The 15,544-nt window shown below is 40.7% G+C and overlaps 1 protein-coding gene across 4 annotated transcripts in view; it reads right to left on the reverse strand.

Annotated features, from left to right (window-relative positions):
• The window catches only part of ARHGEF3 (Rho guanine nucleotide exchange factor 3), a 303,522-nt gene that overhangs the window by 125,971 nt on the left and 162,007 nt on the right, over positions 1–15,544 (reverse strand). For all 4 annotated transcript variants that reach the window (XM_029243387.1, XM_029243386.1, XM_029243388.1 and 1 more), the window contains one exon: positions 9,185–9,247. In XM_029243387.1, coding sequence (XP_029099220.1) covers positions 9,185–9,247 — 63 coding nt within the window. The remainder of the gene's footprint in view (positions 1–9,184; positions 9,248–15,544) is intronic.

Raw genomic sequence — 15,544 nt, forward strand, 5'->3', positions numbered from 1 at the left:
GAAATTGAGTTATTTGTAGTGAGGTGGATGGACCTAGAGTCTGTCATACAGAGTGAAGTAAGTCAGAAAGAGAAAAATACTGTATGCTAACACATATATATGGAATCTAAAAAAAATTTTAAGAATCGTTGTGACGAACCTATGGGCATGACAGCAATAAAGACACAGATGTAGAGAATGGACTTGAGGACATGGGGAGTGGGAAGGGTAAGCTGGGATGAAGTGAGAGAGTGGCATGGACATATATACACTCCCAAATGTAAAATAGATAACTCGTGGGAAGCAGCCACATAGCACAGGGAGATCAGCTCGGTGCTTTGTGACCACCTAGAAGTCTGGGATAGGGAGTGTGGGAGGAAGACGCAAGATGGATGAGATATAGGGATATATGTATATGTATAGCTGATTCACTTTGTTACAAAGCAGAAACTAACACACCATTGTAAAGCAATTATACTCCAATAAAGATGTTAAAAAAATAAATAAGAAGGCAAAAATAAATAAATAAACAAACACATAAATAAATAAATAAATGAAGCCTATATGATGGAGACAAAATAAGTTTCCCTCTCCACTAATTTTCACAGCCTGTTCAGATCTGCATTTGGTAACAGTTTGGTTTTTAATTGTTTGCACAAGAAGATAAACTGTAAAATGGTAATTTAATATTATTCACACTAACATTAAAATAGGAAGTGTCCACAGGTACTTTTTTGCATCTACCTTACTACTTGCTCTGGAATATGAGGATGGTCATTGTTTGTAACTGGGAAATATTGGAAACAAGAAAAATGTTCCTCAATGGAGAATCACGTTAAAATAAACTATGACCCATTTGTCTTATGCAAAAATAAGCAGCAGCTAATACAATGAGACATATCCTTCACTAGTCGAATGGATAAATAAACATGGTATATCCATACAATGGAATATTATTTCCGTGATTAAAAAAAAAAGAAATGAGTTCTCAAGCCACAAAAAGACATGGAGGAAACTTAATGGCTATTACTGCATGAAAAAGCCAGTCTGAAAAGGCTACATACTGTATAACATTCTGGAAACGGAAAAAAGATCAGTGGTTGCCAGGGGCTGGGAAGAGGAGGAGATGAATATGCAGAGCACAGGGCATCTTTAGGGCAGTAAAACTATTCTGTAAGATACCATAATGGTGGATATATCATCACACATTTGTCAAACCCACAGAATGCACAACACTGAGTGAACCCTAATGTAAACTATGGACTGTGGGTAATAATGATGTGTCTATGTAAGTTCATCAGTTGTCACAATGTACCACTTTGGTAGGGGATGTCAATATTAGGGGGAGACTGTGCACATGTGGGGGCAGAGGCTATGTGGAAATTCTTTGTACTTTCTGCTTAATTTTGTTGTGAACCTAAAACTGCTCTTAAAAAATAGACAATTTAAAAGAAAAAAAAAGCAAATTGCAGAGTAAAACTAAAAATGACAACACATGTCTTTACAAAGCCATCACAAGCTAATTTTTATAGCTGTATCCATCTATATATCTAAAAATATTTAAATACCTGGGAGGAGACTAAATTGATAACCATGATTATACCTAAGAAGGTAAGTGGGACCGTGGATGGTTAAGGGGCAGTCAGCTCTATCTCTGTTGTCTGATTTTTTTTAAATTATGCAAATATATATGCAGTGTTGCTTGTGTAATTAAAAATAATTTCTTTTTCTTTTAAAAAGACTCACTTTATAACTTATGATAAAGTATTCAAAAGTAAATTACAGGGCTTCCCCGGTGGCACAGTGGTTAAGAATCCACCTGCCAATGCAGGGGACATAGGTTCGAGTCCTGGTCCGGGAAGATCCCACATGCTGCGGAACAACTAGGCCCACGCACCACAACTACTGAGCCTGCACTCTAGAGCCCGCGAGCCACAACTACTGAGCCTACGTGCCACAACTACTGAAGCCCGCGTGCCTAGAGCCTGTGCTCCGCAACAAGAGAAGCCACCGCAATGAGAAGCCTGCGCACCGCAACCAAGGGTAGCCCCTGCTCACCGCAACTAGAAAAAGTCTGAGCATAGCGATGAAGACCCAACGTAGCCAAAAAAAAATAATAATAAATAAATAAATAAATAAATTTTTTAAAAAGGTAAATTACAGATATCATGACAATCTAAATACTTCAGTATTCATCTTTTAAAAATAAGAACATTTTTCTATCCTAAAATTATTTTCCAACAGCAGAAAAAGCACAAAAGATCTTCTACTAAACTATTGGGGTGATTTAAGTCATCTATTTCAAAAAGCCAAGCTGGTCTCAAAGGAAAATATAAACACCAAGTATAGAAAATTGATTTAACGGTTATTGCAAGGTCTTCCTAAAAACATTATCATCATTATCACCATCCCTTGCTTTTATATAATGTTTTACATTCCCCCTTTTAAAACACTAACAACCTCGTATATTAACAGGTCAAATCGATTATATTTGTTGTATTTTTTTTAAATTTTAGACATTTGAATTACTAAAGTAATACAATACAAAGCTTATCATAACAGATTGAGTATCTTAAACAGGGATTCTTAATCTAAAATCTTCCAGAGTCCATGGATTCAATTCAGTGAGCTTGGATGGAAAAAAACACATCTTCAGTTTTACCAACAAGCAAAATGTAGCATTTCCTTCCAAGTATGAGTGGAGACCACAAATCACAGAAGCATTAGCAGACCTGTGACTTTGTCACCATGGAAATCACTATGTTTTCAAATCACAGTGTGGATGGCGTGGGTATTTCAAAATATCATTTACTCTTATCATCTCATGGAAGGTATATTAGTTATCAGATTTGTTGCCAGATCGATCTTGTTACTTAATGCATTAATTAAGAAGCACACATGCAACTCTTACCACAAATTTGTTTTTAAATATTTTGATAACTGTATTTCAGTACAACTGGGTTTTGTTCTAATCTTATGTATTTTAATTTAAGCACATATAAATAGTCTCGAGGGTGGGAAGGTTCATAGGTTTCACAACATGCGAAAGGTTAAGAACCCCTGGAACTCAACCACCCCTTCCTATAATCCCATTCTCCCAACGTAACCAACTATCCACAATGTACTGTATGTTCTTCCATGCTTATTCTTTCATGGGGACAAATATATATATAAATCTAGAGGCATAATTTATATAGTAATGCGCTCTGTAATTGTGTTTTACACTTATATTTTGTAATGTATTTACAAGTCTCTATATAATCTGGTCGTTCATGCTGTTTCCAGCTTTTGGCTATTATTTAAAAATGCTGTAATAAAACTCCTCATATACATCACTTTATATCCTGGTGGTTTTTTTTTAATTTCATAATCAGTTCTATGTATGGGACACTGGTACCAACAATAAACACCCTCAAATTTAACCATAAAATCAATTTTGTATTATGAAATCAACAGCAACAATAGCTAGTATGTTTTGTGCTTACCCAGGGGCCAGGTACTAAGTGCTTTACATGAATTAACTCATTTTAATCCTTACAACTCCAAGGCAAGGCACTGCTACGACTTCAGTTTATAGGTGAGGAAATTGAGGTACAGACTGATGTTTAGTCTCTAAGCTCCAAAGTTTGTAATTCTGATAACAAATTCAAACAAATAGGTATTCTCAGAACACAGGAACCCTCAATAATCATGGGCCCCATCGGGGTCACTGAAGGGGAGCAATAAATGATGATGGACACTTTGTTACATCATTAACTTCTGAGAGTGTGTCCTGAAGCTCCTTGGAATTTTTTGTCACTGTGCTTTTCAAGAGGTGGATCACAGAGAAAAGACCACAGTGAGTACACAGCGAAACGATTACAGTGCACAACCTAATCAATTAGGCCAAAGGCATGATAAAATGTGCCTGTGTCAACAATAAGCACATCTGCCATCAGAGACTTGGGCTGGGACTCAACATAGGGTCTCCACTACCTTAGGCCCAAATAATTTCGTAGGCAGCAAGAGCAGATCATAAATCCCAAATAGAAAAAATGCCATCAGGTTAAACACAGGTATGTGCTACTGACAACCTAGTCTCCGGGGCAGGCCTGGTCTCCTCGGCGATAAGAGCATTATTAAAATCTCCCACATAATTCATCAAGACCTCACGCTGGCCAGGGCAAGGTTAATCTCCCCAGTTAGCAAGTTCCAGGACAGACCAAGAGAAACAAAACCACAGAAATGGTATCTTTTTTAATTATCTGGACTCTGCTGAGCAGAGATAATATAATCCTGCTGCTGTTCCATGTCTAGTTTAACATATCCTAGCAATGAAATGTCATTTAGCTTCATCGAGACAGGAAAGCTTCCCCCTCTATCAGTATATCAACTCTTGCGCTTTGAGCGTCCATATAACAGGGTAAGTAACTGGAAAGCACAGGCAAGGCCTGGGCTCTGCCAGGGGCAACAGAAGGGGCTCCTCCTAAAGAGGGGGTGTAAGCAAATGTCCCATATAAAGTTACACTTAGCAAGGGACCAGCAATACAGTTGCAAGAGTGATGTGGGGGAGAAAACTGAAAACAATCCCCCATTCTGAGTTTCCGTACAAGACACTCAGCTGCTCTGAACTGCATTTCCACCTTTCACTGCCAGCAGGGGTATAAACCTGTTCACAGGTTTAAAAAAGATTAATTCCTTTTTAGCCAGGAATTTTATATTTTATCCTAATGATAAAAGATCACACAAAGATATTCTTGGATGCCCAACAGTGTTATTTATAATAGTGAAAAATTGTAACTTATTTAAATATCCACGGAAGGACTGGTTAAATAAATCTGATGCATCCATTTGACAAAGTATGGTTACTTAAAATAATGTTCTTGAAGAATATTTCAGGATGTGGTGACACGATCTCAATATAGTAAATGGAAAATACAGGAATAAATTAATATGTGTTATGATATCAATTTCTTAAAATTGTGTGCTTATATAAACTTTAAAAGTCGGTTGAAAATATATGTGTCATTTAGGGATACATGTACGTAGCAAGTTTATAGACAGGGAAGGTAACAATAAACATTAAACTCAGCAGAGAAAGGGGTTTACAAGGGCCTGTGGCGTTGTTGTTAAGGGCATATTTCTTGGTAGCTACATGGAATTTTACATTATCCTTTATACCATTTTGTATGTCTGCAATATTTCATAATGAAAAAGTTTTAAGTGAGTGTGTGTATAATGTCAGGAAGGTGATACATCAAAATGTAGCCACTACTTTTGAGGTGAGAGTATCAGTGAATGCTATTGTTCACATTTTCCAAATTTTCTACAGAGAACACATATTCCTTTTTATCTTTTACGTTGTTTCTTCACGGAAAACTATTTTTACTCCCACACCAAAACTCATATGTTTTTTGATAAAGGATGCTTGGTGCTAAGCAGTGCCCTGCGTCAGGGGCACACCTGGCTCCTCTGCCAAGGGCCTTTCTTGAGGGAACATGAAACCCAGATCTTCCCTCAGGCATCTCTCACCCACTAGAATTTAAACTGGAAAAGTGCTGTGGGGGAAGCGATGTCCCTGAAACCATCCCACTCATATCCTCTGATGTGAGAGGAGATTTGTAGGCGGCTGCTGGGAGCACTCTCCACTCTGCAAGTTGTTTTCAAAAGTACTCAAAAATATAGTTTGCTTTTTTTTCCCCCCCCTGGAATAGTTTGTGTTCTATCCTGCCAGGAAGCTGGGGGCTCAGCCAGTGGATTGGATAAAGTGGCGGGAAAAAATAGACACCAATTATATTGTCAACTACTGTGGACTCTCCAGCCACAATTCATTTTTCGCCAAGTGCTGGAGGTGGAGGGTGGGATAATAATTCTGTGGAGATACGTCACCATGCCTTAAGACCCTTCCAATTTCCTTTTTAAGAGGAACTCCTAATGTGGGGTCTTGGCTGGGGTCCCTGGGGCCCATGACATCACACATCAATCCTGTAAAATTTTCTGGAGCCCAGTGCTATCACCAGATTCTCAAAAGAGTCCATAACACCCCCCACCCCAAACAATTGAGGATCCCCGTTCTGTAAAGATAAGCTCTTTCCTTAGCTAACCCACTCCTGTTTGGTCTCTAAGCCCAAGCTCAATAGGAGGTTGCAGAGGAGTTTAGAAGGAAAACTCCCTTCCAGGTACCTATCAGAATTGCCATCTGACGCTTTAAAATAAAGCAAGATGTTAATGGGAATGTTTGGTGTTATCGTAACTCAGACACCTATATATGTTTTTTAATCAAAGGGGGAAAGTTTCTGTGCTAACATTTCCCAACTATATGTCACAGATATAGTTCTTTAAGGGGGGTATGTGTGTTGAATTCCACATACACATTAGGAAGGCTCACTGGTTTTTTTGGTTTTTGTTTTGTTGTTGTTAAAATTCATCAATCAATAAGTATTTACCAAGAGCTCACTGTGCAGCATGGGGCTAGGACTCAATGGAAACCTGACCATGATCCCCCAAAGACCCCTGTCCCCCATCTAGCAACTTCTTGGTCAAAGCACACATATGGTGAACATCTTTCCACTTATTAAGTGGAATCAAAATTGAGCGTTACTAATATTACTTTCCCAAACCCTCACATCCTCCAGTATGAGTCATCCATTGGAACCCACCTTTTTTTCAGATACTTTCCACTACACATAGAAACAGGCTCAAAACAACTCTTCATTAATGCTGCTGGTTAGTTAAGGGACCGTGACTACTGAATATCACCATTTAAACGCACCTTTAGGGAGACTACAAAGCCATTTATCTATTAGAGAAGTTAATTTATTGGACTCAGATATTTATTTAGACATTGTAGCCTTTATGGCTACAATCTTCTCGTGAGTGGTTCCACCCACTACTTCATTCAATTCAAGTCATCTCTACTGAGTGCCTGTTACGTGCAAGGCACTGAAAATTAGTGACACTTCCTCCATGGCTACATTTGGATATGTCACACATCCTGTCATCTCCATACAGCTTGGATTGTCAGTAAAACTGCAAAACACCATTTTTCATGTCCTCCAACAACTTCTAGGATTCTTCTAAGTTTTATAATGATTATAATACTATGTGACAATATCTGGAGGAAACTCTGCCCCAGTTCTGGAATCTATTTGCCAAGATTCAGGAAAAATGTCATGCAAATCAGAAAGGAGTTTGGCCATAGCTGACTCCTTGAGCACAAAGGCAGACTTCTTTTCCATAAAAGTGTCTTAACTGTGACAAAACATGATATGAGATGGTTAGAGAGACAGAGGGAGAGAGAGAGAGAGAAGGACAGAGAGAGGGAGAGAAAAAGAGAGAGAGAAATACCTTCTGCAGCTGCATAAGGAGAAAAGACATCAAATTATTCATTACATGAGCTTAGATGACTTTGACGAGAAGGCAAGGTCATGGATGCCAATCAGCACAAAAACCATATCACAACAAGTGGTTGCAAATAATCCTTTCATATAAGAGAGTTTAGTGGTTCTTTGAATAAAGCTTCTAGAGACATGTTTCCCTGAAAAATAAACATAGTTGAGGAAAAGTGTATAATAGGCATGATCTTAGAAATGACCTAGATTAAGATCTTATTAAATCACTACACCTCCCTGGGTTTCTACTTCTTCATTTTCAAAGTGCGGGGATTGGACAACATGATGGCTAAGGGCTCTATATATTCTGAACATCAATGATTCTAATAATTGCCACAAAATTGAAAACATTCAAACACCAAAAAGTTGTTGCCAATAAGGGAAGTTCCAAAGACTTCACTTGTCAACAATAAAACATTCAGTGAGTAAAGTAAAACCCAGAAGACCATCATCTTTTTTGTCCTGTTACCATGGCAACCTAGTAACTGGTCCAACTCCATCAACCTGATGGTCTAAACACTGGAACAAACACCATATGGTAAAATAAAGATGTGCAAGTACATTAATGCTAGCTCAGGCTCACTCCATGATGGCTGTTTGCATCACAGAAAACTCTGCCACAATTAAAAATAACTAAGAGAGCACTGTTATATTGGTAAATAAATGTCATCAGATGAGAACCCAATAATCTGTGTTCAATGAAGTTTCAAATTTTCACAATGGTTTTAGAAGACTTGATCTCAAATCTATCTTTTTAACAGATGAGGCCCAGAGAGAGAAAGTGACTTCCAAGGTTACATCATTAGTTATAGGCACAGCCAGGACAACGACCCAGTTTTTAATTCTTAGCATAGAAGCCTCATCCCACAACAATGACTTTTGTGGCCTCTGTAGAGGAGAAAGACCAGGGCCTAATGTTAGATGGATACACTGTGCACAATGATTAAACTTCAAGGGAGTGTGAAAGATGAATAGACATGGGGAGCCTAGGGAGGGTTCCCCCAGCCCCTGGATGATGGGAGCATCAGAAGCTCAGGTAGGCCTCTCAATCGTGTCAGTAGGGAGACAAGGAGGCCATGCAAAGAAAGCTACTAAAATTAAGCATCCAAGGATGTGGGCCTGAAAAATCCAAGAAAGCTTTTAACCTCAATCATCACTAGCACACAACTACCAGGTCACTTAAACATCTCTTGCAAACTTCTGCTTTTAAAGGAAAACACAATGAGGTTAACATTCGGTGGGTGCCTAGTATGTACCAGGCAATGTGCTTGGTAGTCTCACTTTTATTGTTTTGTTTGATCATCTCAACAATCCTGTTAGGTTAAGCCTTCTCCAGATGAGGAAACAGAGGTGAGGATAGGGGTCACACAATTGTTAAGTATAGAATCTTGATTCAAACTAAGAGCTGTTGAATCCAAAGCCACTCCCTCAGCCATGTTGCTAGAGACTTCTTCTGGCCTTTGAGCCACCAGATGCCTGAATTGGGCCAACCTGCCAACCTCCCCCAAAGGGGACAAACATCTAGTCCATCTTCTGGACCAAGCCTCTAACATGGCACAGAAGCATTTATCTAGATTCTACACAGATGTACTGACTTCATAATTCATTTTATGAGAGAAAAGACACAGGCAATAAACAGCTTGGCTTTGAAGTTTAAGTTGGCAACACAGCTTTCTCCAGTAAAATGAACTGTTTTTTTAAAGAGAGTTTCCTCCCAGGTTGCAACTTCCACAGTTGGATCCTGGAAGCCCACTTAGAGCACACAGCATATTAACAAATACATTCAGAGATGAAAAGTATTCTCATGGCAGGGACACAGGAAGGACTGTACTTACACTTATATCAAGACTACAAAGGCTAATGGCATCTTCATCCTGGGCGCTCTGCTTCCGTTTTCGCTGTGAAACAAACGATAAAACAAAGTTCAAATGTAAACAAGGATTATGGCTTTAAGGAAAGAAAAAAATGCCATCAAATAGCACATGTTATCCTTATCATTTCTACCATGTTATGCAAAACCTTTAACCAAGCTATGTAAATGAATAGTTTTAAGAAAGCCTAAGAAATTACGGGAAACTATTAAGCTCTAGGATAATTGGTTTGCATTATTGTTCTTATTCATACTGCTACAGTTTGTTTCTCTTTAAATTTCCTTTTTTTATTTTTCTAAATGTCTCTGTATATCAAGGCTTAGAAATTTAGACACAAAGTTCAGATTTTTTTAACTTGGAAGAAGAGATTAGACTGGAAAGAAAATCTAATTCACTTAAAGATATTCCATTTTTAGAGCTGCTTTGTACTTGGGTAATTTAAATTTGTTCTAATCGTCCAGGGTGCTGATGTAATCACAGAACCAGAATGCTGGAAAGAACCTTAGACATCTTCTCCAACCTTCCTTAGACATCTTCTCCAACCTTCCTATGTTCTAGCCATAAACACCAAGATTCAGAAAACTCATTATTTGAACTGAAGAAAATTATATTTGAAATGAACTTATGACCAAGGAAGTCAATGAGGTTGGGTATGGAAAATACATTATCCTCTTTATAAAAAGAAAAGAAACTCCATCCACAGACACAATAAAGCTCTTCAAAGATACATTTACCTCTCTTCTATATCCCCAGCTTAATCAATCAGGCAAGTATTTCTAGAGTCCCTAAATTTGTGACTTGCTAAAGCTACCAAAGGACCAGAATTACTGGTATGAGGTTACAGTGGAATCCAGAGATATCTGGAGTCTTCAACCCCCAAAGAAGTCCACCCTCTCCTCCAAGAGGATGATGAGTGTGAACACAGGCAGAGACTGGGAAGCAACCAGAGCTGTCCTTGTCTGTCTCACTAGAATTGTTCTATTATTTCTTCACATCAACAAAAATTTGTTGAGCATCTGTTATGTGCTAAGTCCTGTGTTTGCTCCCAGGAATGCCAAGATCAGCAACTTCCACAGTTAAGGAACTCACATTCATGTAGGAGACACAGACTCTGATGTGATTATAATGCAGTAAGATCCAGTTATCCTAGGGAAAGTCACTTCACTTGTCTGAGTCACCCTTTCTCAACTCTATGGTGGAAGTGATAACATTAGCTTTTATTCTCTGAGGGGGAGGAGTAAATACAGTAATGCATTTTAGAACTTAGCAGAGTGCCTGGTACATAGCAGGTGCTCAGAATGTGGGTTGGAGGACTCTGGAGGCACAGTGAGGGAGTAATTAGTTTGGTCTTAGTGGGATCTGGGGATATCTTCTTAGAGGAGAAGGCATTTGAATAGGTCTGAAGGATGAATAAGAGTTTGTCAGACACAGATGTGGAGGAGATTGGGGCCTCTTTTTCTGTCATCAGCTACATAGACATTTAAAATCCCAAAGGTGAACATGGTTCTATCCAGAGTATGGAATGCTAGATCCTATATATTATTCCACTTGAGCAGTGTAACAGTTTAGAGATCCAATGCCAGGAGCCAAGATCCTCAATCAGCCATTCTGAGACAGTGTCCAAGAATCTTCATTAACAAGTTCACCATGTGATTTTTAGGGAGTCAAATACTCTGCTCAGGGGCTCTGGGAGGAGAAGATGCTGAGAGCTGCTTGCCATTTTTGAGGATGCTTCATGTTTGTGTAGGGACATGACCCATACTGACTCATCATCCAGTTACAATTAAAAGCAGCACTGTGCTGTCTCTGAAGCCAAGTCACTGGCTTATATTTATAGGGTGACTTTTGGAGGCATGTATGGCAAGGGATGGTTTCTATTCTACGGATAAATAAACTGAGGTCAGAAGAGATAAGCAATCTGTTCCAAGTTACATGGCTACAGTGTAACACTCTGAATCCAGGATTCTAATTCCTAGGACAAAACCCTTTACACACACACACACACACACACACACACACACACACACACACAGACATACACCATTTAAAGCATGCTTGGCAAATAGGTTACAACTCATTGGACATCCGGAAATGTCTGGTAGCATATGCCTGGAGTGCTGTACTGAGAAGGATTCCACAGCATAGCAAATGAGAGAAGGCTCCCATCAATTAGTAACATGTGCTGGGGTAGAAAAGTGGGGAACAGCTGCGTTGGTGACCTGCCGTCCGGGATAACCTGTACTCTTTCCTGAGTCTGGCTTCTCTTGCCTTAAGAGGCTCCAGAATTATACCTGGAATCTTGGAAAATTCCATGAGAGGGCAGAGGCTCTGGGATGTTACGTGTAAAGTGGAAATAACGCCCACCAGGTCCGGCTGTCCTGAGGATCATAGATGATGTGTATATGGCACCTGGAATGAGGGCTGGCACATAGTAGGGGCACAATAAATGGTGGCTCCCATTACATATTACCCAAACTGTAAGCTATAAAGATGAAAACCGCTACCTGGTATTGTCAGATTATGGAATTTTATGAGGCTACAATTCCATTTCGAGCGCTCAATGATTTTGCCAACATGACATGTTAATAGTAGCCTGTTACCCCAAGAGGCCCATGCTGGTGAAGGAAAGGGGACATTAAGAGAGGCTCTTTCCCTCACGGGCACTCAGCTCTCTTGAGACCAACTCAATACATCACCCAGGGCTTGAATGCAGCCTCCTAAGCACTAACCCCAGATGTTTCCAGGCACTCCAAGTGTCAAATCCAGAAGACAAAAGTCCTCTAGTGGCCTTTTAAATTAAACCACAGCCAGTTAATCTGGGATAGAATGATCTCCTTAAGAAACCCACATATTTTGTAAAATATAATCTGCATGGATTATCAAAGTGGATTTTCTTTTCAATTCCCATTACATCAGGTGGTGACTGATCATGGTCAGCAACACAGAAGGAGCCTGAAGTTTAAACTTTGGGCCCAGGCAAACATTTCACAGTGTCACTTAGTTTTTGCTCTTTCGCTCTATGTTTACCGAGCACCTCTGATGTGCAGGGCCCTGCTCTGGGTCCCGGGATCCAGCACTGAACAAGCCAGGCATGCTCCCTGCCCTCTAATTGGGAATAAAAAGAAAACAAAATAATTACAGATTGTGATCTCTGCTGTGAATGAGTCAGATAATATGCTGAGACAGAGACTAGCAGGGGAGACCCACTTTACAGAGATAATTTAATTTTTTGTTTTCTGGTTTTTGGTTGACCTTCTAATGAGATGTAAGCACATGAAGGCAGGATATAGTCTGTCATGATCACATTCCCAGAACCCAGTACAGTACCTGGTGCCTAGCCAACTCCCCCAGAAGAGTATTTCTTGATTTTTGTTGTTGTTGATGTTGATGCCCTTGGCCCTGCTCCCTCTTTTTTTATTTTTTATTTATTTATTTTTGGTGGTACGCAGGTCTCTCACTGCTGTGGCCTCTCCTGTGGCGGAGCACAGGCTCAACGGCCATGGCTCACGGGCCCAGCCGCTCCGCGGCATGTGGGATCTTCCCAGACCGGGGCACGAACCCATGTCCCCTGCATCGGCAGGTGGACTCTCAACCACTGCGCCACCAGGGAAGCCCCCTGCTCCCTTTAAGAAGCTTGTCTTCCTTACCAATTAGCCAACTTCAGAGAGGGGGGCACAGGGAGAAGGAATGGAGGAAACCAAACAGGCACCCATTCTGCCAGCCCAGCACAGCCCTTCCTCTGTACATCAGAAGCCATGGACAGATGACCTGGGGGAGTTCCTAGACAGGAAGGACACTGTGTGTGAAACACCTGCATTTACACACTTGGTTTCATGGGTTCTCAGCCTATTTGAAGACCCACAGACCCACCATGTTATTCTTGTCAAATTTACTGAAGTGAATGCACAGTCCACTTCCCTTTCAACCATGAAAAACAAAGCGCCGTGGGTGAGCTCAGTGACTGTGCTGTAGTCTGGGCTCTCTGATTTGGGCACATAACTTTAAACCCAAGTGCCCAGTGCTGAGCAGTAGGTCAATGAATAATTTCTGAATGAGTGACTAAAAAAAGAATAAATAAAGGAGGCCAGTGTTCTTGAGGTGACACCCTCCCCTTCCGCTAACCACCTGGCTGCCAAAATTAAATCAAAACCTCAAAAGCAAAGATCACTGAAGGCTGAAATTCTTCAACCTCAAATTTCCTTGGAGACTCAAAACATACAAGTTCAAGCTACGATTTTTGCTTTTCAAATAAGAGAGTTTTTCCTTACCAGCAGGGGAATTTATTTTCCTTAAAATATATAGACACGTTAAAAAACAATTACAGCTGTTCAGACATTGGTCCAAGTGGGATACTGGTGATTTCCACTCCTCCTATGAGAAGGAATGTCTGTTCAAGGGTGAGGCACACTCATGACTAGGCAGCAGCCATGCACTGCCCTGAACAACAAACAGCATTAGCACTCAGTCTCTGTGCTTTAGGAGCAAGGAATCCAGGATTTAATACCTCGACTGAAATGAAACAGCCTGCTGAACCAAACCATAAATGAACTTAATGGGCACCTGAACCCTTTGTCTGAACACCTATCTGAGGCAGGGAGGAAAGGCAGTTACAGAGGGGAATGTATGGGAACAAAGGGTGTGAGTGTACCATCTGATTCCTTAGCCCCGTGGGTTTAATATTTGATGGAGACACTTTCTAGAAGTGCTTAGGTGCTGGAAAAACCTTCTCATGCTTCTTGGATCAAAAAACAACCAGGAGGCTCTTTGTTAATTTGCAACAGGGCAAAGTCTTCTGTATATGTGGATATGAGTTCTGATGGAGATACAGGTATCTCTGGATGGATGAGGTGGACTCTGTCTGAGACTCATTACTGGTGACACCACGCACTTTCACAATGCATCATTGTTCTCCAGGCCACTCTATGACTATCTCCTTTTAGGCTTGCCTACCTCCTGATAGCGCAAGGCAGACATGTAAATCTCATCAGTGGGACTTCCCTGGTGGTACAGTGGTTAAGAATCTACTTGCCAATGCAGGGGACATGGGTCCGATCCCTGGTCCGGGAAGATCCCACATGCCGTGAAGCAACTAAGCCCGCACACCACAAGTATTGAGCCTGTGCTCTAGAGCCCATGAGCCACAACTACTGAAGCCCGTTCTCTGCAAAAAGAGAACCCACCGCAATGAGAAGCCCACGCACCACAACAAAGAGTAGCCCTGGCTCACTGCAACTAGAGAAAGCCTGCGAGCAGCAATGAAGACCCTATGCAGACAAAAATAAAAAATTAAATTCAAAAATAAATAAATCTCATTAGTAAATGGTCCGGGAACAATTACTTTTTCTGTGGTTCTGGGTAAGGTTTTCTGCAAAGAGAACTGACCCTACCTGTCCTCAGCTGATGGATTTGCAGAAGAGCTGGCCCTGGGTCCAAACCTATCCTTATTCCTACTAGGCTCAGGTTCCATTCCCTCTAGACCTAAATCTTGGGATCCTTTGAGTTTGTTTTGTTTTGTTTTGTTTTGTTTGCGGTACGCGGGCCTCTCACTGTTGTGGTCTCTCCCGTTGCGGAGCGTAGACTCCGGATGCGCAGGCTCAGCAGCCATGGCTCACGGGCCCAGCTGCTCCGTGGCATGCGGGATCCTCCCGGACCGGGGCACGAACCGGTGTCCCCTGCATCGGCAGGCGGACCCTCAACCACTGCGCCACCAGGGAAGCCCTCCTTTGAGGTTTTGAGTCTTAGAATCAAAGGAGAATCACCTTCCAATATACAGGTGGAGGGAAGTGGATGCTGGAACTGGGTGTCTGCTATGAGTCAAGCACTGTGCTCACTGTTTAAAGGGTTGTTCCTTTTTAGCTTCTCCTTAGCCCAGCCTAAGTAAGCGTGGTGGTGTTCATTTGTACAGAGAAGAACACTGAAGCCTAGGAAGGCTTTAGTGACTTGCTCACGGTCACAAAATCAGTAAATGCTGGAGAGGGAAGTTTTCTCTACGCCAGCCTGGTTCCTGGTTCCCTGGAATCCCACTGATCCTCCTGCCATCCAGTGCTATTTCTTTTTTAACATTGTTTTAAAACAAAGTGTGTTTTACTTAAATTAATATAATAAATAGTATAAAATAAATTTAAATATTTATTTAAAACAATGTGTGTCTTACAATATAAAAAGGCTCACAAGGCATTTACTACATACCTCAAAGAAATAAAGAGCTTAAACGAGACAGACCTGAGTTCAGAATCCAGCTCGATCATTTCTCCTTGGTGTGACCTTGGGCAAGTTGCTCTCTATCCCTTCATTCACTCACAAATATTTATCTAGGATCTACTA

This window comes from Monodon monoceros, unplaced genomic scaffold (assembly GCF_005190385.1).
Source record: "Monodon monoceros isolate NGI ecotype Baffin Bay Population unplaced genomic scaffold, NGI_Narwhal_1 Super_Scaffold_3, whole genome shotgun sequence".
Classification (NCBI taxonomy): Eukaryota; Metazoa; Chordata; class Mammalia; order Artiodactyla; family Monodontidae; genus Monodon; species Monodon monoceros.